Genomic DNA, 21,572 nt, shown 5'->3' on the forward strand with positions numbered 1-21,572 from the left:
ATTGGTCATGTTGGTATGGGTAGGCGTGGTAGGGCCATAAGTGCTCAGTGCCCAGGGGCCCCTGGAGGTACTAATCCGGCCTTGCGTCCGATATGACGTAATATCGGAAATGTGGACCCACGGGCCAATCAGAAACGTTGCTATCAGAAACAATGCCCGACTGTTTTGGACGTAATATGCTCTTTGTTTACATTAGCATCGCTAACACTCAGAGCTAACCTGTACTGGAGAGCATGTGTGTGAAGAAGCAGGAAGTAGAAAGGAACTCACCTTGTGGTATAACCGGCAAGAGAGAAAGCCTTTGAGCTCCAGACTGTTTCAGATCCTTGATAATCCATGATATGGAGTTTCATCACGGCAGCATTTAGTTTAGACGGTAGCTGCCGGGTCCCCATGAGCTCAGACCCCTCCTCTTTAAAGCTTTATCCCCGAATCAGCACTTTTGAAACAGGAAGTGAAATAGAGGGATATGAGGCGTGGCTATAATGGGTGATCTGTTATTTGGTATTTTGAGCAAAACACTTCATAGACATGTTTTTTATAGATTTGTATATCTGAGAGCTATGCTGTTGCCTACACATAGCATGATACTGTAGGTGCACTTTAAATCTGGATCTGTGAAGTATATGTCCGACAATACAGTTTTGGAAGTAAAAAGTTCAATATTTACACCTGATTAAATGGACAGGTATAGGCAAAAAATAGTGTATCCCAAAATGGCATTTACGACCCTTAAAAGTGTTAAGTTAATTGCGCTGTCAACAACACCCACCCTGTTAACTGTGATGAATGACTTATTGGCAATTCAAACCTTAGAAGGAAGAACAATATCATATTACAGTATAGTATACAGCATAATGCTTAAATATGCTAAAACAGTGTGATCTTTTCATTATTAGCTTTCCTCAAATCAGTTTCCATAGCAAGAACAGGACGTAATCAGTGTTGCAACACAAGATTTATTCAGAGCAAGAGATGCCAACACCAGCATGATAAAAATTGTACAAACTTCACAAGTGAAATTAAAATATCACGTAGCAACTCGTGACCTTAAACATACAGCAAAAATATCAACAAAACCCATGCCATGTGGTAAGAAAAACTGTTTGCGAGTGACACGGAGAAAGGGGTGAAAAGGAGAGAAAATGAATGTTGTATAAAAACCCCTTTATCAATGCACCGCCCAAAAGAAACTAACATTTTCATAAACTGATGATTTCACAAATATTCATATGGATTTATTTTGCATTCTAGCATGTCACATGTTAGTGTTGAGATTTTTCTATGTAAATAGTTACAGTTTAGCTTTTACATCTGATATTACAATATCTAGTCTATTGAATTGTCTTTAAGTGGCAGAATTGTGCTTTAACTCCCATCTCCTTTGTTTTCAGTTAAGAATAACCCACTAAATAAAAAATACAAGCCGTCAGAAGCAGAAGTTTACTGGCAGGAAGCTGCAGACACAAAGCTTTGGACAGAGATGTGAAATCAGGGAATGAGGCTTTGCAGTAAAAGTCCAAAGAAGACGCATCTCTAAAGGAAAACTCCCCCAGTTAGCCGTTCCTTCCTGTGGGAGACTGATTGGAAACCGGATCCTTTCCTCATTCACAATTAAATCTTCATGATTTCGTCAAAGTTGAGGATACCTTAAATGTCTTTTAAATTATATCTATACATAGTTCCTACACATTTGAAAGTGAGTTAAAGTGTGTATTTCAAGCCCAACCAGCCCCTACTTATCAAATACTCTTGATGTCTTTTCTAACTTCATTTAGAAAACAAAATGCTGAACATATTGTCACATGGAAAGTTGGGGGTGGCTACCTCAGGGCGAAAATAATTGTATATTTATTATTTGAGCGATTGCTTCCGGTCCGTTTCTCCATTGAAAGGCATTCTGACAAAAGTAGGAAATCTGCAACCGAGCTCCTTTTCAGAAAAGGTTGAGTTCGACGCTGAACCAGATTGATGATTTCGCTTTTGAGAAATCGCAATCTCTCACCGCCAATATGTTATAGTGGATGGGTCTAAATATTTCAATATACCCATGGTTGCTATGGAGAAGAAACCAGATGTCACAAAGGCTTAGGGCCAACGTTATCGTCCAGAAAGGCCCCAATAACTCAAAGGGAACTCAAAATGTCGTTTTCCAAAAAGAATAATCTTCATGTTTCGACTTTCATTAAGGGTGAGCGCGGAAAGCTGGGGTTTAAACGTTGTGATTGGATGTGTTTGTTTGAAGCCTTTATTTAACCAGGTGAAGCCCCTTGATATCAAAAGATCTCTTCTTCAAGGTGACCGGCAGGACATTAGTTACACATGTAACATAAAAACAACAGAACAACAATAATGATGACATACAACATAATGTACAGGGTACAGTTTAAAACCGTTATCTTTTCCAGGTTTGTTCCTTCGACTCAAATATGTTTCTCGTATAGCTGTTCATCTTTTTGACAATTGAACTGACAGTAACCAAACATAGTCTACCCAGAAGACATACCGTACTTTTCGGACTATAAAGCGCACCTGCATATGAGCCGCAGCAGCTAAACTGTCCGTCTGTCTTGCTCTCGTTCCGTCTCTCGGTTCCACTTTGACTTTGGCGCGCGACCTGTCTCACTCTTTTCCGGCCTCCAGCTTTTCCCGCCCCTTAAAGGTGGAGGGCGCGGACCGGTCCTAGAGCCCGTAGTGTTAAAGGTGGTTAATGTTACCTGTACAATCCATAGATTTAGGAGGTTCCCTAGTGGCCGTTAGCTGTACAAACAAAATGGGGGGAAAAGTCGCGGCTTATAGTCCGAAAAGTACGGTATGTAAATGTTACTTTTATGGAACCCTACACAGCCGAAACAAGCTCCTCACATTTCTCTATCGTCAGGTTGACCAACGAGAAACAGTTCTTATATTAACCAATGCAATACAATCCATACATAATGCGGATAGAAAAGGAGCCTTTCCAATACTTATAGAAAAGGGTAATGTTTTAGAGAGGATTTAAAATAAACTTTAAGTGGTGGAGGTCAACAATGTAGGGGGACCAGAGGGGGAGTTTTCCTTTAAATAACTCGTCTTCTCAGTTAAATCTGTGTCAGGGTTCTTTCATCCAGGAATCACCAGCACAGAGTCTTGTCAAAGTCACAGTTTCCACAAACTCGCTGTACAGTTTTTGCTCCATTTACCACGTGATAATACTTTGACAAACTCCAATAAAGTGCATGCATGATCGACGGTGTTCAGAAAACATGTTCAGTCAGTCCTGTGATTTCAGACTGAATGTCAACGTAAGGCCGATTCAGATCAAATACTCAGTCGGTAGATTCAGTGCGCAGACGTCGCGTTCACGACTGCTGGCTTAGTTTTTCTTCATCTTTTCAATAACAATCAAAGATAATAATAAAAAGTGCTGCTTGGTCATCATGTCGCCTGCCATCATTTCCCATTGTGTCTCACACAATAGGATGCATGATTGAAAAGACGTTTTCTACAGAACGAGTGCAATATACAACGATGGATGGGGACGTTTGACCCTGTAAGTCCAGTGGAGCCGTCAGCCTTTAGATAGAAAAAATCATATCTACAAATCCATACGCCTGCCAAGTGCCTCTTAATCGACAATAAAAACATCAAAACATGGAAACAAAGGTGTCCCTGTGCAAAGTCGAACATGACAGAACCAAAGTCCTTTCACCCGCGTCAGATTCCTAAAACATGATTGTAGTAAAAGGTTATACAAAACGCAATACATTTATAGTTAGTAAAAAGATCTATCTGCTCTATGCTAGTTTTATTCATAAGAAATTGCATATACCCAAACATTTTTTTTCATATAGATTGCATCCCATATCTAAACCAACAATTTTATATTATCGTACCAATATTGCTGACACATTGCCTTATTAGCTAGTTCAAGGTTGATGATTAAAAGAAATTCAGAATGGCAGATTGTCTCCTACGTTTTCCGTAGCCATTGGTCTTTCCGCTTCGTTCTCCAACAAAGAAAAGCGACGGTTTAAAACGAAACAACTCCGAAGGGGATGATGGGATTTGCACCAGTAAGTTTCCGTGTCATGATGTTTGAAATCTTCTTGCTTAAAGCATCGGTTCTTCTTCTACTTTAGCTAAAGATTTACAGTAATATTGTTTTCAAACATTACAAATATCAATGATTTACATCCATTAAACAACCTGTGTTCAGCGCGTGAGAAAAGCCTTTCAAAAATGATTGCTCTTCGGCTTTCCCTTTTTCCTTTCTGCTCCCCATGTAACCCGTGACGCCCAGTTTTTTCGCGTTCAAATAAGAAATGATTCAAGCTTACAATAAATAAATAAATACATATACACTAGAATGTGCATACATTAGCAGCTATAAACAGTACATCACATTATATTAGGTCATATGAAAATGTACAAAACGTGAATGCTCGTTTAAAACGTTGTTTTTCAAAGCAAGGCAACGACAATCAAAATGATAAAAAAAAAAAGATACCCATGGAGTTGAGAGCATAACAGCAGTAGAATTAAAAGAGCTATCGTAGATTACAGCAGCAAAAAACAACCCGTAACCCTCTTTTTGATTTTTTGTTGTTGTTGTTTTTGCTTTGCATTTGTTATTTTGGCCTCAGCCAGGGCTAGACCTGGATCCCCTGAACGGCCTGTTTGATGTTCTCCAGCAGCGCCTTGTTCTCCGGGCTCTGGTACTCGTCCTGGTGAGTGTACATGTCTGTCAATGTACTCACATAAGTGTCAAAGTTCTGTTCATTCATTGGCTCCTGTGAGAGAAAAGAAACCCATGAAGAAGAAACAAACAATCAGAGGGATTAGAGTTGTGTTTTTCGACAGAATCAGTGTCTTGGGAAAAGGTTTGGAGGACAAGCGGGAAGCAAGGGAGGAAGGGATTACCATCAGGGAAGCATGGCTTATTTACACAAATATTTCATTTTTAATCACGTTTAAATCTCTCTTTTAATATCTATACTTCATCCTGTGAAAGTCTACGAAAAGCAACTCATGCACAAATCAGGAGAGGGATGGTTGGCTAGTGGATGGATGGAAGGTTTATGTTTAGCATATGGAGACAAAAACTAATGGAAGATGTAAGGAGTGCAGATGAAGGAGACACAACTGGAGGTTCGGCGAGTTTTGGACGTGAAGAAATGTCTAAATGTCGTCCTCATTACTAGCCTTACCGTTTGAGTTCAACACTAGTGTGCAAAGCGAACAGGCACTAGTGTTGAAACAACTTTGAACGGGTTTTACTGGAAAGTTCTACTGGAAAGAAATCAAGTTTGCTGTTTCTTTGGAAAAGTAATATTTCAAAATGGTGGCATTCCTCAAGGCGCGATAATAGGGCCCCTTTCTTTTGCCTTCTTGTGTGCTTTTTTAGTTCAATTTCTCAAAGGATGACGTGCAAGATTTACAACTAATGGCTATATTCATTGCCTGGTGTTTCGTGCTTTCTGTGGAAAGTAACAACACGGTCTCGTACAAAATCCAAATGTTTAACAATTGCACTAAACTCTTGTAACCTGCAGTTCAAATGGGTAGTTGGGAGGGGAGGGATGACAGTGCAGAAGAGAAGGATAATTGGATAAAGGATAAATGGATCTCTTACTCTGGGAGGCATCTGTAAACAGCAGTTATGCTTTACTGGGGCCTCTTTCTGTGGCAGCGGTTTCTACAGGAGAGGGTGGACAGAGAAGTCTATTATCCCGCTGGACACACAGTGGCGTCACAAGGCTTCATCGCTACAACTAAAAACGTCCGCCTCAACAAGTCATTATCCTTCCGGCTCTGTTCAAACTGCAGCTGAGAGCTTCCACAACTATGCATCTTGAAAACAAAAGACTCTTTTTGAGCCCTAAAACCAAAACACCTATCCTAGAGTACATCTGAACGGTTACACAAAGTTTAGAAGGGTGAATTAAGAATTCGATGCAGCTTGGAAACTGTCCAACGCAAATCGACAAATCTGAGGAATTTAGATGCAACTTTGTATATTTATTTATGTATTTGTGGATTCAGGAGGGATAACGATCACATTCCTTGTTAAAACTGAATGTGCTGTCCCCCGATACTAAAAGGACAAAAGCAAAAGAGCTTTAGCTACCAGGTAACGTTAGGGTTACACTATGAGATTATCCAATTAGCCCCAGTCTTCTTTCTCACTGAGACGTTATGATGTAAAAACAGCCATCACTCAAACTGAAAAGAGACGAGGCCGTTTGTTAATGTGAAACTCTGTGAGGCGTTGTAAAGCACAGAAGAAGAAGCACAGCATGGACCGCTGGGAAAAAAGAAGAAGGTGGTGAAGAGAAAGAAGCAGATGAGGAAAAAACCCTGAGTGTCGACTTTAACACCTCCCCGGATTAAAGTCCGTTACAGATGTTAGCTGGCATCAGATCAGTCTGAATCTCTACTGTCCTACAAGAGATGTCATTCAAATATGGCTGTAGGCAAGAAACAGAAAGACATCTAACAGAAGATCCATCGGATGATATACTATATAGACAATATTTAGTACATTATTAAGTCGTAAAAAGTATACTTTCTTCGATGGAAAAGCAACAAAATATGACCTGATGCTGACATGTTATATTTTTACCACTCTTTTAACCCTAACCTCATCTGTCAGATAACATTTGTCAGAAATTAATCAAAGGCAAAGCTGATGAGTCTATATTCTAGAATATATTTCTTTCGAAGCTTTTAAATGTTTCGTTACTTATCAAAAAACATTTTCTTTTACTTCCTCAGGCTTGATGCCCAAACGTAGATCTAACTTGACGAAGCCATTACAATGAAGTCATTTGAAAGGTTTTTAAAAAGAGTACCATCGAGGTGCAAATAGCTTCTCTTGGATAACTGGACTTAAACTCCCACTGTACATTTTACATTTATATTCAATCTAATATTTAATAATCAATTTCTTGCACAATTAATGTATATATAATATCCTGCTTTTTATTTGTTACTGTAAATTTGTATTTCCACATTTATATTTATTTTTTCATGCTATTTTATTTCTATTTGAGATGATTACATTTTGGATTGTTTATTTATAGTCTTTTCATTTCTCTTATGTCCAATGCCTTTTCCTTTTATGCTGCTGCAACGCAAACATTCCCCTAATTGGGATCAATAAAGTACTTATCTTATCTTATCTTATTTAAGATGTTTCTTACCCAGAGATGGCAACAGTCCACACATCCTTTACTCAAGTAGAAGTACAGATACTGGTGTTTAAAAATACTCTGGTGAAAGTAGAAGTACTGACTAAACTTCTTTACTCAAGTCAAAGTAAAGGCTTTGAAGTGTACTTCAGTAAAAAGTACCCATAACTAGCAGGTATTTGAGTTCAACATGTAAGAAGTAGAAAATACAGGTATTTGAGTTCAACATGTGAGAAGTAGAAAGTACAGGTATTTGAGTTCAACATGTGAGAAGTAGAAAGTACAGGTATTTGTGTTCAACATGTAAGAAGTAGAAAGTACAGGTATTTGAGTTCAACATGTGAGAAGTAGAAAGTACAAGTATTTGTGTTCAACATGTAAGAAGTAGAAAGTACAGGTATTTGAGTTCAACATGTGAGAAGTAGAAAGTACAGGTATTTGTGTTCAACATGTAAGAAGTAGAAAGTACAGGTATTTGGGTAAAATGTAAGAGGTCAAAGTAAGTCATCAGAAAAATAAGTCGTGGAGTAAAGTACTGATACCAGAAACATGCACTTAAGTAACAAAGTATTTGTACTCCACTACTTCCCACCTCTGCTCTCACCATGTGTGGAAGCTGGATGTTGGCGAGGCTGTTGATGAGCGACTGGCTGAGGTTGGCGAGCTCGTGCAGCAGTGAGTCGTTCTGATGCTCGATCTCCTTGTTCTCCTCCTCGATGGACTTCAGGTTCGTCTCCATCGAGGTGATCTGCCACGAGAGGAAAACAATTGTCAGCAGCATTTCCTTTTGTTATAATCTTGCACATTTCTGAACAATACGACCACTTTCTTCCACTTTTCAAATATGTGTTTAGTTCTTATTCTTTTCTGTAAATGTTTATTTCCAGTACAAATATGATACCTAGTCATACTGTATATAAGCCTGTTCTGTCTACGGATGGTAAACAAAAGCCAGCTGCTATTTAATCATTTGTAATATTTTGCAAGCTCTTCCATATAAAAGGCTGCATCATCTGCATCCAGTCTGATGTAGTGAAAGTCCTGTTGCAACTTGTTTCTATAGCAACGTCAGCAACTTTTACTTTATTTGTGTTTTACAGCTGTATTCGTCTGCCTGTCACGTCTGTGTTTTATCTGTTGTAACTTCGTACATGCTGCCCTTCTTGGCCAGGTCGCTCTTAATCTCAATTAGTCTCAACGCGGCTGAACGCGTCTGAACGCGGCTTAAAGAGTCTTCACACTGCGGTACTTTTCCCCACAAAGGTTCATGCGAACTTAGTTCATGATCGCGTTCACACCAAAAAGAGCCGGTACTAAAAGTAGTTCATGCGAACCTTTTTACCCCCTCGAAAGTCCCTGCTAGAGAGCAGGGACTTTCGAGCGGCTCTCTTGTGAGAAAAGAGCTATATTCCTGATTGGCTGGCGGATTGCAAACCACGCCCCGTAAAACTCCCAAAAAGTTTTGTGAAGCCGCCATTTTATTATCCTCGCATTAGCATTATTAGCATTAGCATTAGCCCAGCGCAGAAAGGCAGAGAGACTAACTTATGGCAACGCAAAATAAAACATGGGAGCGGTGGAGATGAGGAGGTGTCGGCGTTCTGGCGATTTACTCGGAAGGCTTCAGTAGAAGCTGCTGGGACTCCCAGCAGCTTCTACTGAAGCCTTCCCCAACTCCGGGGACTTCCGGCCGGGGACTTTGGGCGGCAGTATACGCCGTGAAGTGGGTTGCGGCCTGCCAGTAAACCCAAAGCAGAAGAAGAAGAAGTGACGCCAGCGGCTTCATTTGCCTAATCCTCCCCCAGGGACTTTTTCTGGTGTGAACGCGATCTGTGCTTAGTGCATGAGAACTAAAGAGTTCGCATGAACTAAAAAGTACCGCAGTGTGAACGCGGCTATTGACCTGGTTAAATAAAGGATATATATACTGACAATAGTTAAACCGTTAATACACATGTTTAGTCTGTCAGTAGACGCAGGTTCGTCTCCATCGAGGTGACCTGCCATGTGAGGGAAACAATTGTCAGCAGAATTTACTTCAACAATTTTGCACATTTCTGAACAATATTTTCAAATATCCGCACATGTTTTTTCACAGTAGTTTGTCATCTTTCGTGTACATTTTTATTCTGAGTAGAGATTGAATATCTATTCATATAAAAACCCGTTTTGATTAAAGCCTAGTTTTCTCTACATATGGTAAACAAAAGCCAGCTGACCTTTAATAATTTGTAATATTTTGCAAGCTCTTCCATGTAAAAGGCTACAGTCTGATTTAGTGAAATTCCCTTCACAATTGTTTTTCTATATTAACGCTTTAAACCCTTAATACTGACAATAGTTAAACAGTTAATACACATGTTTAGTCTGTCACTAGACTCTGTCCCATACACCTAATCTATTTATCTGAATCAGTCGAAAAGGGTCTTACTTGTGTCCTCAGTTTTATCATGTCGGACTCCACTTGATTGTTGGACTCGTTCAGATCTTTGATTTCTTCATCCAGCTGTTTGATTTCTTCATCGTTTTCGATGCCTGACACCGAAAACATCATGTGATCAGATTTAGATCTTTCTTCTTCTTTTAAAATCGTTTTTATTGCGTTTGACTCTGACCTTTGCTCGCTCTTTGCTTGATTGTCAGCATCTCCACGCCGCTCATCCTCGCCTTCTTCATGGCCGAGGTGGCACGGGGACAACCAGACAGACTGGAATAAAACACACACACACACACACACATTGACGAAAACTTGACGGCTATGGGTTTTCAATTTGCTGCAAAATGTACAAATCTTATTCATTAGCATTCAAATAAAATTGTCTGTGTTACTACGACAAGTACATTTCTAATAACTGATCAATAAATTATCAGTTTTTGTATTTTATATTCTGCATATTGGTAATTTCCCATTGTCATTGGTCATATCCTACAGTACAAATGACCAGCGACTGCCTAGGAAGTCACTGTTATAGCATATCATCTGCATACGCACATTTACATGAAAACATTAGCCACGCCCATCTTATCTTATCCTCCAATGAAAACGCAAAGTAAACTATCCAGATCAGATGCACGCTAAAGGCTCTTTGAGCAAGTTTTCTCTCAGTGATTGTTATGTTCATCGTATCGTCAAGAGAGTAGCCAATGACACCATCATTTCCTTCGGGATAAATAAAGTCCTTAAACTAAAACAGTAGCCAATGACACAGAGCCACGCCCACCTCCGATGCGTGAGGAAGCTCCCGCTGACGTGTCCCGACCCGTCGCAGCCGGGCGTCGGGCAGCTCATGCCGTCCGTCTTCCCCGACTTCCAGACGAACTGCGACCCGTTCACGTAGCTGTCCTTCTGCCGCTTGGCCGCCAGGGGGCAGCCCGACGCACTGCGGTGGGACGCGTACTTCCCCGTCACATGACCCTGCCCGTCACAACCCGGCACGGGACACCTGAGAGGAAGAAGAGGAAGAAGAGGAAGAAGAGGAGGAAGACCAGGAGAGGAAATTAAGTCAGAATTTAGTTGCATTTCTTCGTTTTTTCTAACTACCGCGGGGAGTTCTTGAAACCCTTAGATCAGGGGGGTCAAACTCAATTTCATCACGGCCACATCAGCATTATGGCTGCACTCAAAGGACCGGTTGTAACTTTAAGACTATTTAAAAAATACATATACAAATATTTAATATATATATAAAATAATGTATTATATGACATTATTGCCTCTGCATTGGATTATTATTGGATAGGGTAATAACTTCATAATTAACTACGTCTGAAAGCAGAAGTCTAGGGCAAATAATTGCAAGTCTCTTCAGTGAGAATGTCACAAAATGATTTAAAAAGAAAAGTAACATTTTGAAAAAAAAATCAAATTCTGAGAAAAAAAGTCAACTTTGAGATGCATTGTGGGACATGTAGTTTATGGGCAACGTGCTTCTGTAAATCATCATGTAACCGTATAACAAACATATTATATTCTTTGCAAGCTCTTGTGGGGCCACATAAAATGAAGTCGCGGGCCGGATTTGGCCCCTGGGCCTTGAGTTTGACACCCCTGCCTTAGATTCATCAGCTTTCTTATTTACATAAATAGTTATCACTCAATGTTGTCTTAATGTACATTATTTAATTTCATATTCTGTTCTTGTTCATATATTCTATTTACATGTATGTAGACTTCTTGCACCATTTTTTTATTTTGTATTTTTGTATTTTATTCTATATGTTTCATTGTTGGAGGAGCTCGGGTCAGAACAATTTCATTGCCATTTCTACACTTTAGCGTATGTGCACATGACAATAAAACCTTTGAATCTTGAATCTTTTAAACTTTCTTAAAGTAAGTCAAAATCTTGTTTCCCTTTGTTTCACAGGCTTATCAGTCGTTGTTCTTACCCAAACCATGATCTTTCTATAAACCTTACACAGCAGTTTAGCGCAACCCTAACTTAGATGTTTCCTGTAAAGACAGACGTTTTTGAAAAGACTATTTGGAAATCCATTTGTAGGGAAACACGGGAAACAAACAATTACTTTTCATGAGATTGCACACCTTTAGTTATTAAGCTAAAACATGAAAAACCGCTGCAGATGTGTCCAAAGTGTCCGTTCGGGACACTTGTAACGGAGGAGCGAGGTCACAATTAACGTATTGACCCGAATATAAAAATCTGGAAAAGAGGGGTCGTCTTAAATTCGGTGGTCTAGACTTTTCGATGTAATTACACAGTCACAACAACAGATTGAGTCAAACGAGTGAGACACCATCTGAAAGTACGGTAACAGCAACAGGAGAGAGATCGAGACCAACTCGAACAACGTGGCTCAAAAGCAGCCGAGTTAATAAAAGTTAAAAAAACCACCCGTACGAACAAATGCCAAACTCCATTGCATCTCATCAAAAGGTGTTAGTCTGTGGAATAACGGTAACGATGCAAGTCTATCTAAACTGAAAGTATTATTTAGGAGTCAAATCATTCATGGTTCTGAACAGACCTGTGAAATCCCTTTGTTGTTATTTCTTGTAAAAAGTAATTTCTTTCTGATTGTTTTGTAAAATAAATAAAAAAGATTAACAAGACAAACATGTCGCTGATGACGATGACCTAATGTTTTATAAGAAACATATATGTTAGAGGGGGGAGGACCAGAAACGTGTTTTAAGCTTCTTCTTGCCCCTGTTGAACATGAACAGAGACTATCTGAACATTATTATTATTATTTATTTTGGTTTGTTATTTATTTATTTTTTGGTACTTTGCTATAATTATTAATCTGAGTGAAAAAAAGAGAATATATATATATATTATTGTTATATTTTTTTTTTGTTTCTGACATGTTCAATAAATGGACTAAACTAAACTAACTAAATAATCAAGAGAGGCGAAGTTACGATGCCAATTTTAAGATAATGGTGTTCCTGAGTGAAGGATAGAAGATGGAGAGCCCAAAGACTGCCTTAAAATGCAAACGGTGAGAGAAAAGCGTTGCCCGGTCCGTTTCCCAGAGCAAAGAAACGGTATTTTCCCAACAATGGGTCTTGAAAAAGAGTCTTCTTATATTCGGTCAATACGGTAATTTCCGAGGCCCCACAGACGAGCAGGACGCGCTCAGCTTGCTCTGCAGATGACACCTCCTCAATTTCCCGCCTCCGCTGCTTCTCCCTAAACGCCTTCCTTTGTTCTGATTAGAAACCTGAGCTGAGGTTAAGCGTAATTATTACCCACCGTTAACAACGGAGCAGCAACAGCTGGCCGCAGACTGACACGCGCTGAACTTAGACTCTCAAGGTCGTTTTGTCTTAGCGTTACGGATCTGCTTTAAGGGAAATGTCAAACGCTCGCTGGTGCTAACGTTTAGTGGATCGGGTCTGCTGGGAAACGGGAAGTGGAAAACTGACCGTCGATCCTTTCTAAAATATTCCCTCCCAAAGTTAGAAAGGTCAGCGCACACGGGCCGCATTGTAAGAGACGGTGGATGGATCTGTGCGAGAACTGTCACTGTAATGAGGCTATCTTTATATCTCTTTATATTCGTAGGAAATGTTGAAGTTATAAAGTTAGGAAAACGGTATCAATACAGATGTTCTAAGGGGCAGGTTTGTTGGTCCATTTTCAAGTTAGATTACTCATCAATTAGTCAACAGAGACAGATACAAGAATTATATTAATCAATGAATCGTCTTAAGTAATATGTCCACGTTGTTCCAGCAGCAAAAGGCAGCTGTTTTTGTTTTATTGACACTATCGGGGCAACAACGCAGCCGCCGGTTGAATTAAAGTAAAAATATTGATTTAGAAAACGACCCAAGTGTGCAAAGCTTGTTGCAACTTCATCGAGCATGTCACTAAAGTACCGTATCTGAATCTTGTCAACGGGACAAAGGGGAGTCCATAGTAGACTTTGAATCCTCAAATTGTCCGAAACGTTCCTATTAGGGCTGTCAAGTTAACGCGTTAATAACGCAACAAAAAATTAACGCCACTAATTATTTTAACGCGATTAACGCATGTGTATTGTTTGTCCTCGGCGCCCCGTAGTTTCAGAGCGCATCGAGTTTAAAATACCATCTACAAGCTGATGCTGACAGCCCCGCTCCTGCCGCCCGCTTGTGGCAGACCACACTTCCACGCTCACCGGCAGGCACCGCCTGGCCATCGGGAGGACCGGGAGGGTGTGTGTGTGAGTGTGTGTGAGTGTGTGTGTGTGAGCGGCGCGAGCGAGCGAGAGAGAGACCTTTCGTGCATTGTTGTTGTTAGCATCTGGTGCTAGCTAGCTGCGCTAACGGATATAAGGAGCTGTTTCAATTAAAACAGAGGAGCGACATTTCGCCACAACTGCACCGAGCACTTGACTTGATGCAGGAAGCAGACAGCGGGACATTGGAGGAGAAGTCAGCACACTCAGCAACATGATCACAGCGTCCAGGCAGCTCCCGTTCGAGCTGAGCTCCAACGATCCATCACACACACACACACACACACACACACACACACACACACACACACACACACACACACACACACACACACACACACACACACACACACACACACACACACACACACACACACACACACACACACACACACACACCATGTATACATCCCTTCAGGGGACATTACATTGACTTACATGCATTTCCTAGAGACTTATCCTAACCTGAACCAAGTCTTCAGCCTAAAATTAATGATCCCCCTTATGGGGACCTCCAATGTGTCCCCATAAGGGAGGCGAGTCCCCACACGTGACTATGTAAACAGATTTAGGTCCCCACAAGTATAGTAATGCTAGTCCACACACACACACACACACACACACGCACGCACGCACACACGCACGCACGCACACACACACACACACACACACACACACACACACACACACACACACACACACACACACACACACGTTGTATTGTATTATTGTATGAGAGGTTCCAGGTTGTTGTGTTTAATATTCATGAGGATATTTGTCATTGTTCAAATGATCATAAAAAATTGCATAAAGCATATTTGTCCACTCATATGTTGATAAGAGTATTAAAAACTTTAAAAATATTCCTATAAGGTACATTTAGATCAGTGCTTCTCAAAGTGTGGTCCGCGAGCGCCCCCTAGTGGTCCGTGAGTATATTGGTAACATTTCACATTTGAAATAAATTAATCTATTTAAGTTTTCCGCACTCTCGCGGGAATATCTCCACGATGGAACGAGCTTAATTTCACTTTCAATTGCATGATATAGCCCAGCGCAACACCTTCATCACACATGCTGCCACCTGTTTGTACCATTTTCAGGCGATTTGTAATCTGTTCTAGAAAAACGATGTGTTTGGATATATGTGGAGTTAGGTGGTCCGCGAGTGTTTTTTAATTGGTTAAGTGTCCTTGGTGTGAAAAGGTTTGAGAAACACTGATTTAGAACAGATAAAAAATGTGCGATTAATCACGATTAACTATTTGAATCGACTGACAGCCCTAGTTCCTACAAATGAATCCGTATTTGAATAGGCGTCTGCTGGAAGTGTAAACAGGCAACCGGTTTCCAAACCAAAGTCATACATGCTTGATATCTGCTCAAAAAATATAATGTTCTCTCTCATTAATGTCACAAAATGAACTGGTTGTCATCGTCCTTCTGTTTGTCCTTTCCTTCTCGACCGCTCGGGGTCATGATGGATTTATTTAGCTTTGTGGCTGTGAGACACATCTCTGTGACTGGATGTGATGAAGGTGTCTGGCTCTCTTCCATCAGAGAGGTGAGGAGCTCATCTAAGAGCCTTATTCAGTCAATTGATGGAATAATATGATTGCAAAGATACTTTTTGGAGGGTACTATTCAAACTGCTGAAACTTCCCATTATTCATATTAAAAGATAACAACTCGTACTTGATTGGCTCCTGGTCGTCCTTTTCCTCTTTGCTGTGGAGGATTTTGATGCCGCTCTTCTTGGCTCGTGGACAACCGGACAAACTGCGGGACAGAAGACACACATATGTATAAAAACCGGTACAGGGGAGTACTGATTATTTCATTTGTTGCATCTCCAAGCATGACTGCAGCCAGTTGTTGTCTAAAGCGTGGTTACTGCACCTCCTGTGGGAGGCATAGTTTCCAGTGATGTGTCCAGATCCATCGCAGCCGGGGGTCGGACACCTGAGGCACAAACAGAAGCGTTAAGAAACGGCCCTGAATTTACCACCATCCAGGCCTGGTCTGCGGTCAAATCCTCTTAGGATCCATCTTTCTTGGGAAGATTGCTAACGAACTGTACTAGCTGTACGAACTGTACTAGCTGTACGAACTGTACTAGCTGTACGAACTTTATTAGCTGTACGAATTGTTTTAATGCTAACTATGTCAAGATCTTTGTTTTATCTGATTCCTGTTTTATTTTGAAGGTCTTGAAGGTCTGCTGTCAAATCATCTTGGAATCCATCTTTCGTTCAAGATCCTTGTTTTGATCTATTTCCTGTTTTATTTTGAAGGTCTGCGGTCAAATCCTCTTAGAATCCATCTTTCTTGGGAATATTGCTAACGAACTGTACTAGCTGTACTAGCTGTACGAACTGTATTAGCTGTACGAATTGTTTTAATGCTAACAAAGCCAAGATCTTCGTTTTGATCTATGTCCTGTTTTATTTTGAAGGTCTGCAGTCAAATCATGCTAGAATAAAAATGTTTAGGATGATTCCTAACGAACTGTATTAGCTGTACGAATTGTTTTAATGCTAACTATGTCAAGATCTTTGTTTTGATATGATTCCCGTTTTATTTTGAAGGTCTTGAAGGTCTGCTGTCAAATCATCTTGGAATCCATCTTTCGTTCAAGATCCTTGTTTTGATCTATTTCCTGTTTTATTTTGAAGGTCTGCGGTCAAATCATCTTGGAACCCATCTTTCTTGGGAAGATTCCTAACTAACTGTACTAGATGTACGAACTTTTCTATGTCAAGATCCTTGTTTTTGATCTGATTCCTGTTTTATTTTGAAGTTCTTGAAGGTCTGCGGTCAAATCCTCTTAGGATCCATCTTTCTTGGGAAGATTGCTAACGAACTGTACTAGCTGTACGAATTGTTTTAATGCTAACAAAGCCAAGATCTTCGTTTTGATCTGATTCCTGTTTTATTTTGAAGGTCTGCGGTCAAATCATGCTAGAATAAAAATGTTTAGGATGATTCCTAACGAACTGTACTAGCTGTACGAATTGTACTAGCTGTACGAACTGTACTAGCTGTACGAACTGTATTAGCTGTACGAATTGTTTTAATGCTAACTATGTCAAGATGTTTGTTTTATCTGATTCCTGTTTTATTTTGAAGGTCTTGAAGGTCTGCGGTCAAATCATCTTAGGATCCATCTTTCTTGGGAAGATTCCTAACTAACTGTACTAGATGTACGAACTTTTCTATGTCAAGATCCTTGTTTTTGATCTGATTCCTGTTTTATGTTGAAGTTCTCTCCCACTGTGACTTGTTACTTCCTGTCTTTGAGTGTTTTCCCGCCTGTTTTGCTTGTCTGTCCTTGCGTTAGCTGCACTTCATCCCCTCGTTAGTTTCAGCTTGTAATTAAATCCTGGTTTTCTGTTAGTCTTGGTCAGATTATTGAATGTCCTTCAATGTGTAGATCTGGTCTGGTCTGGTCTGGTCTGGTTTGTTCTGGTTTGGTCTGTTCTGATCCGTTCTGTTCTGGTCTGGTCTCTTCTGGTCTGGTCTGGTTTGGTCTGGTCTCGTCTGGTCTCTTCTGGTCTGGTTTGGTCTGGTCTGATATATTCTGGTTTGGTTTGGTCTGGTCTCTTCTGGTCTGGTCTGGTCTGGTCTGGTCTGGTTTGGTCTGGTCTGATATGTTCTAGTTTGGTCTGGTCTCTTCTGGTCTGGTCCGGTTTGGTCTGGTCTCTTCTGGTCTGGTTTGGTCTGTTCTGATCCATTCTGGTCTGGTCTGGTTTGGTCTGGTCTCTTCTGGTCTGGTCTGGTCTGGTCTGGTTTGGTCTGTTCAGATCCGTTCTGTTCAGATCCGTTCTGTTTGGTCTGGTTTGGTCTGGTCTCTTCTGGTTTGGTCTGGTTTGGTCTGGTCTCTTCTGGTCTGGTTTGGTCTGTTCAGATCCGTTCTGGTCCGGTCTGGTTTGGTCTGGTCTCTTCTGGTCTGGTCTGGTTTGGTCTGGTCTCCAACCCTTACCTTGCATTGCCTGAATAAAACCTAAAACAGTGACAGATTGATGCTTGGCATGTGTGGCTATAAATCCAAATCCATGGCTTTAATGTTGGCGGTTTATTATTCCATCTTCTCCAGTCCCTTCTCTTTTCTTTTTTTCGTTACTCCAAAAAATGTAAGAAAGATGTTCAACGGAATGTCAATGAGCTCTCGAGCAACCGTGAAAAGGTAGCTGGCCAAATAGCGTAGTTTTGGATGTGCTCATTTTCTTTTAAAACAAACCGACATCTCCATCGTCTCTGAAGTCGATCTCTTTGCCCCGCAGTCGTCCTTTTGACCAATTGACCTTTTGGGAAAGCGGTTAGGAAAACACTTCCCGTAGGACAAACGTATTTTGAGTATTTGACCGCAGCCCAGGTCTCGCTTGGCGGTCTTGACTGCAGCCATGCTCTGAACATGCCCGGAGAATTTCAAACTGAAGAATCACCTGAGTTCTTGTGCGTTGGGACTCATCATCCCGCGGATGTTCTTGTCGGCCAGCTGGCAGCTCGACAACCTGCGGGAGGAGAAGAGAGACGAACAATACTTACAATACTTCAATATTTACAATAATTCAATATTTATACTCAAACTTAAACACAGAAACTTTTTAAAGGTCCACTATTATACTGTTCTTCATCAATATATCACAGGTCTGAGATATACACAGAGCCTGTCTCTGATTGGCTGAAACACCAAACAGATCATTGCAGCATTACCCATAATCCCCTCTGTTTCAGCCCTGTTTCCAAAGTGCTGATTCTCTGTCTGTTACTGTAGATGAAAATAAGGAGCCCCTCCCCACGCCCCTCTGAGAGACATCTGGTTACAAAGAACTCAATGGAGCTCTAGAGGAGATTCAGGTGACAAGGGGGGGGGGGTTACCTTGTTGCTGATGGCTGATTGGCTAATGGTTACTCAAGACAACACATCGTTATGACATCATAAAGTGGCTCTTTACACAGAGGGGACACATGTTGATGTAGAAGAGACATGAAGAAGAGGGGACACATGTTGATGTAGAAGAGACATGAAGAAGAGGGGACACGTGTTGATGTAGAAGAGACATGAAGAAGAGGGGACACATGTTGATGTAGAAGAGACATGAAGAAGAGAGGACACATGTTGATGTAGAAGAGACATGGAGAAGAGGGGACACATGTTGATGAAGAAGAGACGTGAAGAAGAGGGGACACATGTTGATGTCGAAGAGACATGAAGAAGAGGGGACACATGTTGATGTAGAAGAGACACGGAGAAGAGGGGACACATGTTGATGTGGAAGAGACATGAAGAAGAGGGGACACATGTTGATGTAGAAGAGACATGAGGAAGAGGGGACACATGTTGATGTAGAAGAGACATGGAGAAGAGGGGACACATGTTGATGTAGAAGAGACATGAAGAAGAGGGGACACATGTTGATGTAGAAGAGACATGAAGAAGAGGGGACACGTGTTGATGTGGAAGAGACATGAAGAAGAGGGGACACATGTTGATGTAGAAGAGACATGAAGAAGAGGGGACACATGTTGATGTAGAAGAGACATGAAGAAGAGGGGACACGTGTTGATGTGGAAGAGACATGAAGAAGAGGGGACACGTGTTGATGTGGAAGAGACATGAAGAAGAGGGGACACATGTTGATGTAGAAGAGACATGAAGAAGAGGGGACACATGTTGATGTAGAAGAGACATGAGGAAGAGGGGACACATGTTGATGTCGAAGAGACATGAAGAAGAGGGGACACATGTTGATGTAGAAGAGACATGAGGAAGAGGGGACACATGTTGATGTAGAAGAGACGTGAAGAAGAGGGGACACATGTTGATGTAGAAGAGACATGAAGAAGAGGGGACACATGTTGATGTAGAAGAGACATGAAGAAGAGGGGACACATGTTGATGTGGAAGAGACATGAAGAAGAGGGGACACATGTTGATGTGGAAGAGACATGAAGAAGAGGGGACACATGTTGATGTGGAAGAGACATGAAGAAGAGGGGACACGTGTTGATGTGGAAGAGACATGAAGAAGAGGGGACACATGGTGATGTGGAAGAGACATGAAGAAGAGGGGACACATGTTGATGTGGAAGAGACATGAAGAAGAGGGGACACATGTTGATGTGGAAGAGACATGAAGAAGAGGGGACACATGTTGATGTGGAAGAGACATGAAGAAGAGGGGACACATGTTGATGTGGAAGAGACATGAAGAAGAGGGGACACATGTTGATGTGGAAGAGACATGAAGAAGAGGGGACACATGGTGATGTGGAAGAGACATGAAGAAGAGGGGACACATGTTGATGTGGAAGAGACATGAAGAAGAGGGGACACATGTTGATGTGGAAGAGACATGAAGAAGAGGGGACACATGTTGATGTGGAAGAGACATGAAGAAGTGGGGACTGGTCTAACTTTCCTCAAATAATAACGAAGTGACTGATTGATTGTTGTGCTTTTATCTTAATGTGTGCATATGTATAAATGTGTCTGTTGATTGTATACAGTATAGGTATATAAATATTTGTATAAATATTTGTATACATATTTGTATATATATTTGTATATATATTTGTATTTTGTATTCTGGATTGTGGGAAATGGTATTTCGATCTCTCTGTCTGTACACACAAACTGAAAGATTGACAATAACGTTGACTTTGACTTGACGATGAAAGTCAGATAACGGTTGCCATGACGACATCTTGAAGTCTTCTTGGCTTTTATGTAAGCTTGTTATTCAGGGTTGAAGCTGTTTCGTCCTTTACTTTATTTAAAGATACTTTTGTACCTTTAACATAAACATGTGTGTTAGCAGCGCGTCAGTGAGCATCTCCTAACACGTGATTGGTCGAAAGGTATCGTGCCGTGTAAACGAAAAGGAAGTGAATAAAACCTGTGACAGACTGTTGGCCCCTGACACACAAGCAGCGGTTTGATTGGCTAGAGCTTGTACTGGCATATGATTTGATTGGCTGACGCTTCCACCGAAAGCTTCAGAGGCTTCTTACGTGATGAGCTCCTTCTTGCCCTCCTTGCAGGGCGGGTACTTGTGGTGTTTGGGGGCTGGGCATGGCGACCTCCGCCGGGTAGCGCTGCTCGTCCATCAGCTCCTGGAACGGGTCCATCTCGTCGCCCTGGTGCAGGGACGAGAAATAAGAAGACTACGACACGTCACGACGTGGATTATAATCGTATCGGACGCAGAATAATCAATACATCATTTAATGCGTCCTTTAAAAATATAATGTCGCGTTGAGAGAGGATTGCCGATGACGACTTATAGTTAGGCAGATATAGCAGTTCTGATTGGCTCGTTTGAGGAAGCGATTTAGCGATAATGTACGCCTTTTAAAACGTTCTTCCGTTTATCAAATGATTTGTTTACAACAAAATAACAACGATTTTAATTTGGGGTGAATTTACGAGAACAGGAAACCCTGATATACCCTTGATATTCTTGTTCCTTCTGTGGGAGTTTCATTCATGTAATACTGAGCTGGATGCCCTCGCCCGGAGGACGCCTGGATCTCAATCTGCATCGTTTGTGACCAAGCAGTTATATGACCTGTTATTGTAATGATTGAGTACACACACACACACACACACACACACACACACACACACACACACACGTGCACGCACACACACACACCACACACACACTCACACACACGCACACACACACACACACACACACACAC

The 21,572-nt window shown here is 41.1% G+C and overlaps 1 protein-coding gene across 1 annotated transcript; it reads right to left on the bottom strand.

Annotated features, from left to right (window-relative positions):
• Window positions 1–939: 939 nt before the first annotated feature.
• LOC117443410 (myelin transcription factor 1-like protein) lies at window positions 940–20,960 on the bottom strand. The gene is made up of 10 exons (XM_034079388.2): window positions 20,880–20,960; window positions 18,308–18,376; window positions 15,762–15,824; window positions 15,558–15,641; window positions 10,394–10,615; window positions 9,788–9,879; window positions 9,604–9,707; window positions 7,777–7,920; window positions 5,615–5,677; window positions 940–4,772 (listed from the first exon to the last, which is right to left on the bottom strand). Exons 2-10 carry the CDS (start codon window positions 18,334–18,336, stop codon window positions 4,632–4,634), a joined length of 942 nt encoding a protein of 313 aa, XP_033935279.2. The 5' UTR covers window positions 18,337–18,376; window positions 20,880–20,960; the 3' UTR covers window positions 940–4,631.
• Window positions 20,961–21,572: the final 612 nt, after the last annotated feature.

This window comes from Pseudochaenichthys georgianus, unplaced genomic scaffold (assembly GCF_902827115.2).
Source record: "Pseudochaenichthys georgianus unplaced genomic scaffold, fPseGeo1.2 scaffold_602_arrow_ctg1, whole genome shotgun sequence".
Lineage (NCBI taxonomy): Eukaryota > Metazoa > Chordata > Actinopteri > Perciformes > Channichthyidae > Pseudochaenichthys > Pseudochaenichthys georgianus.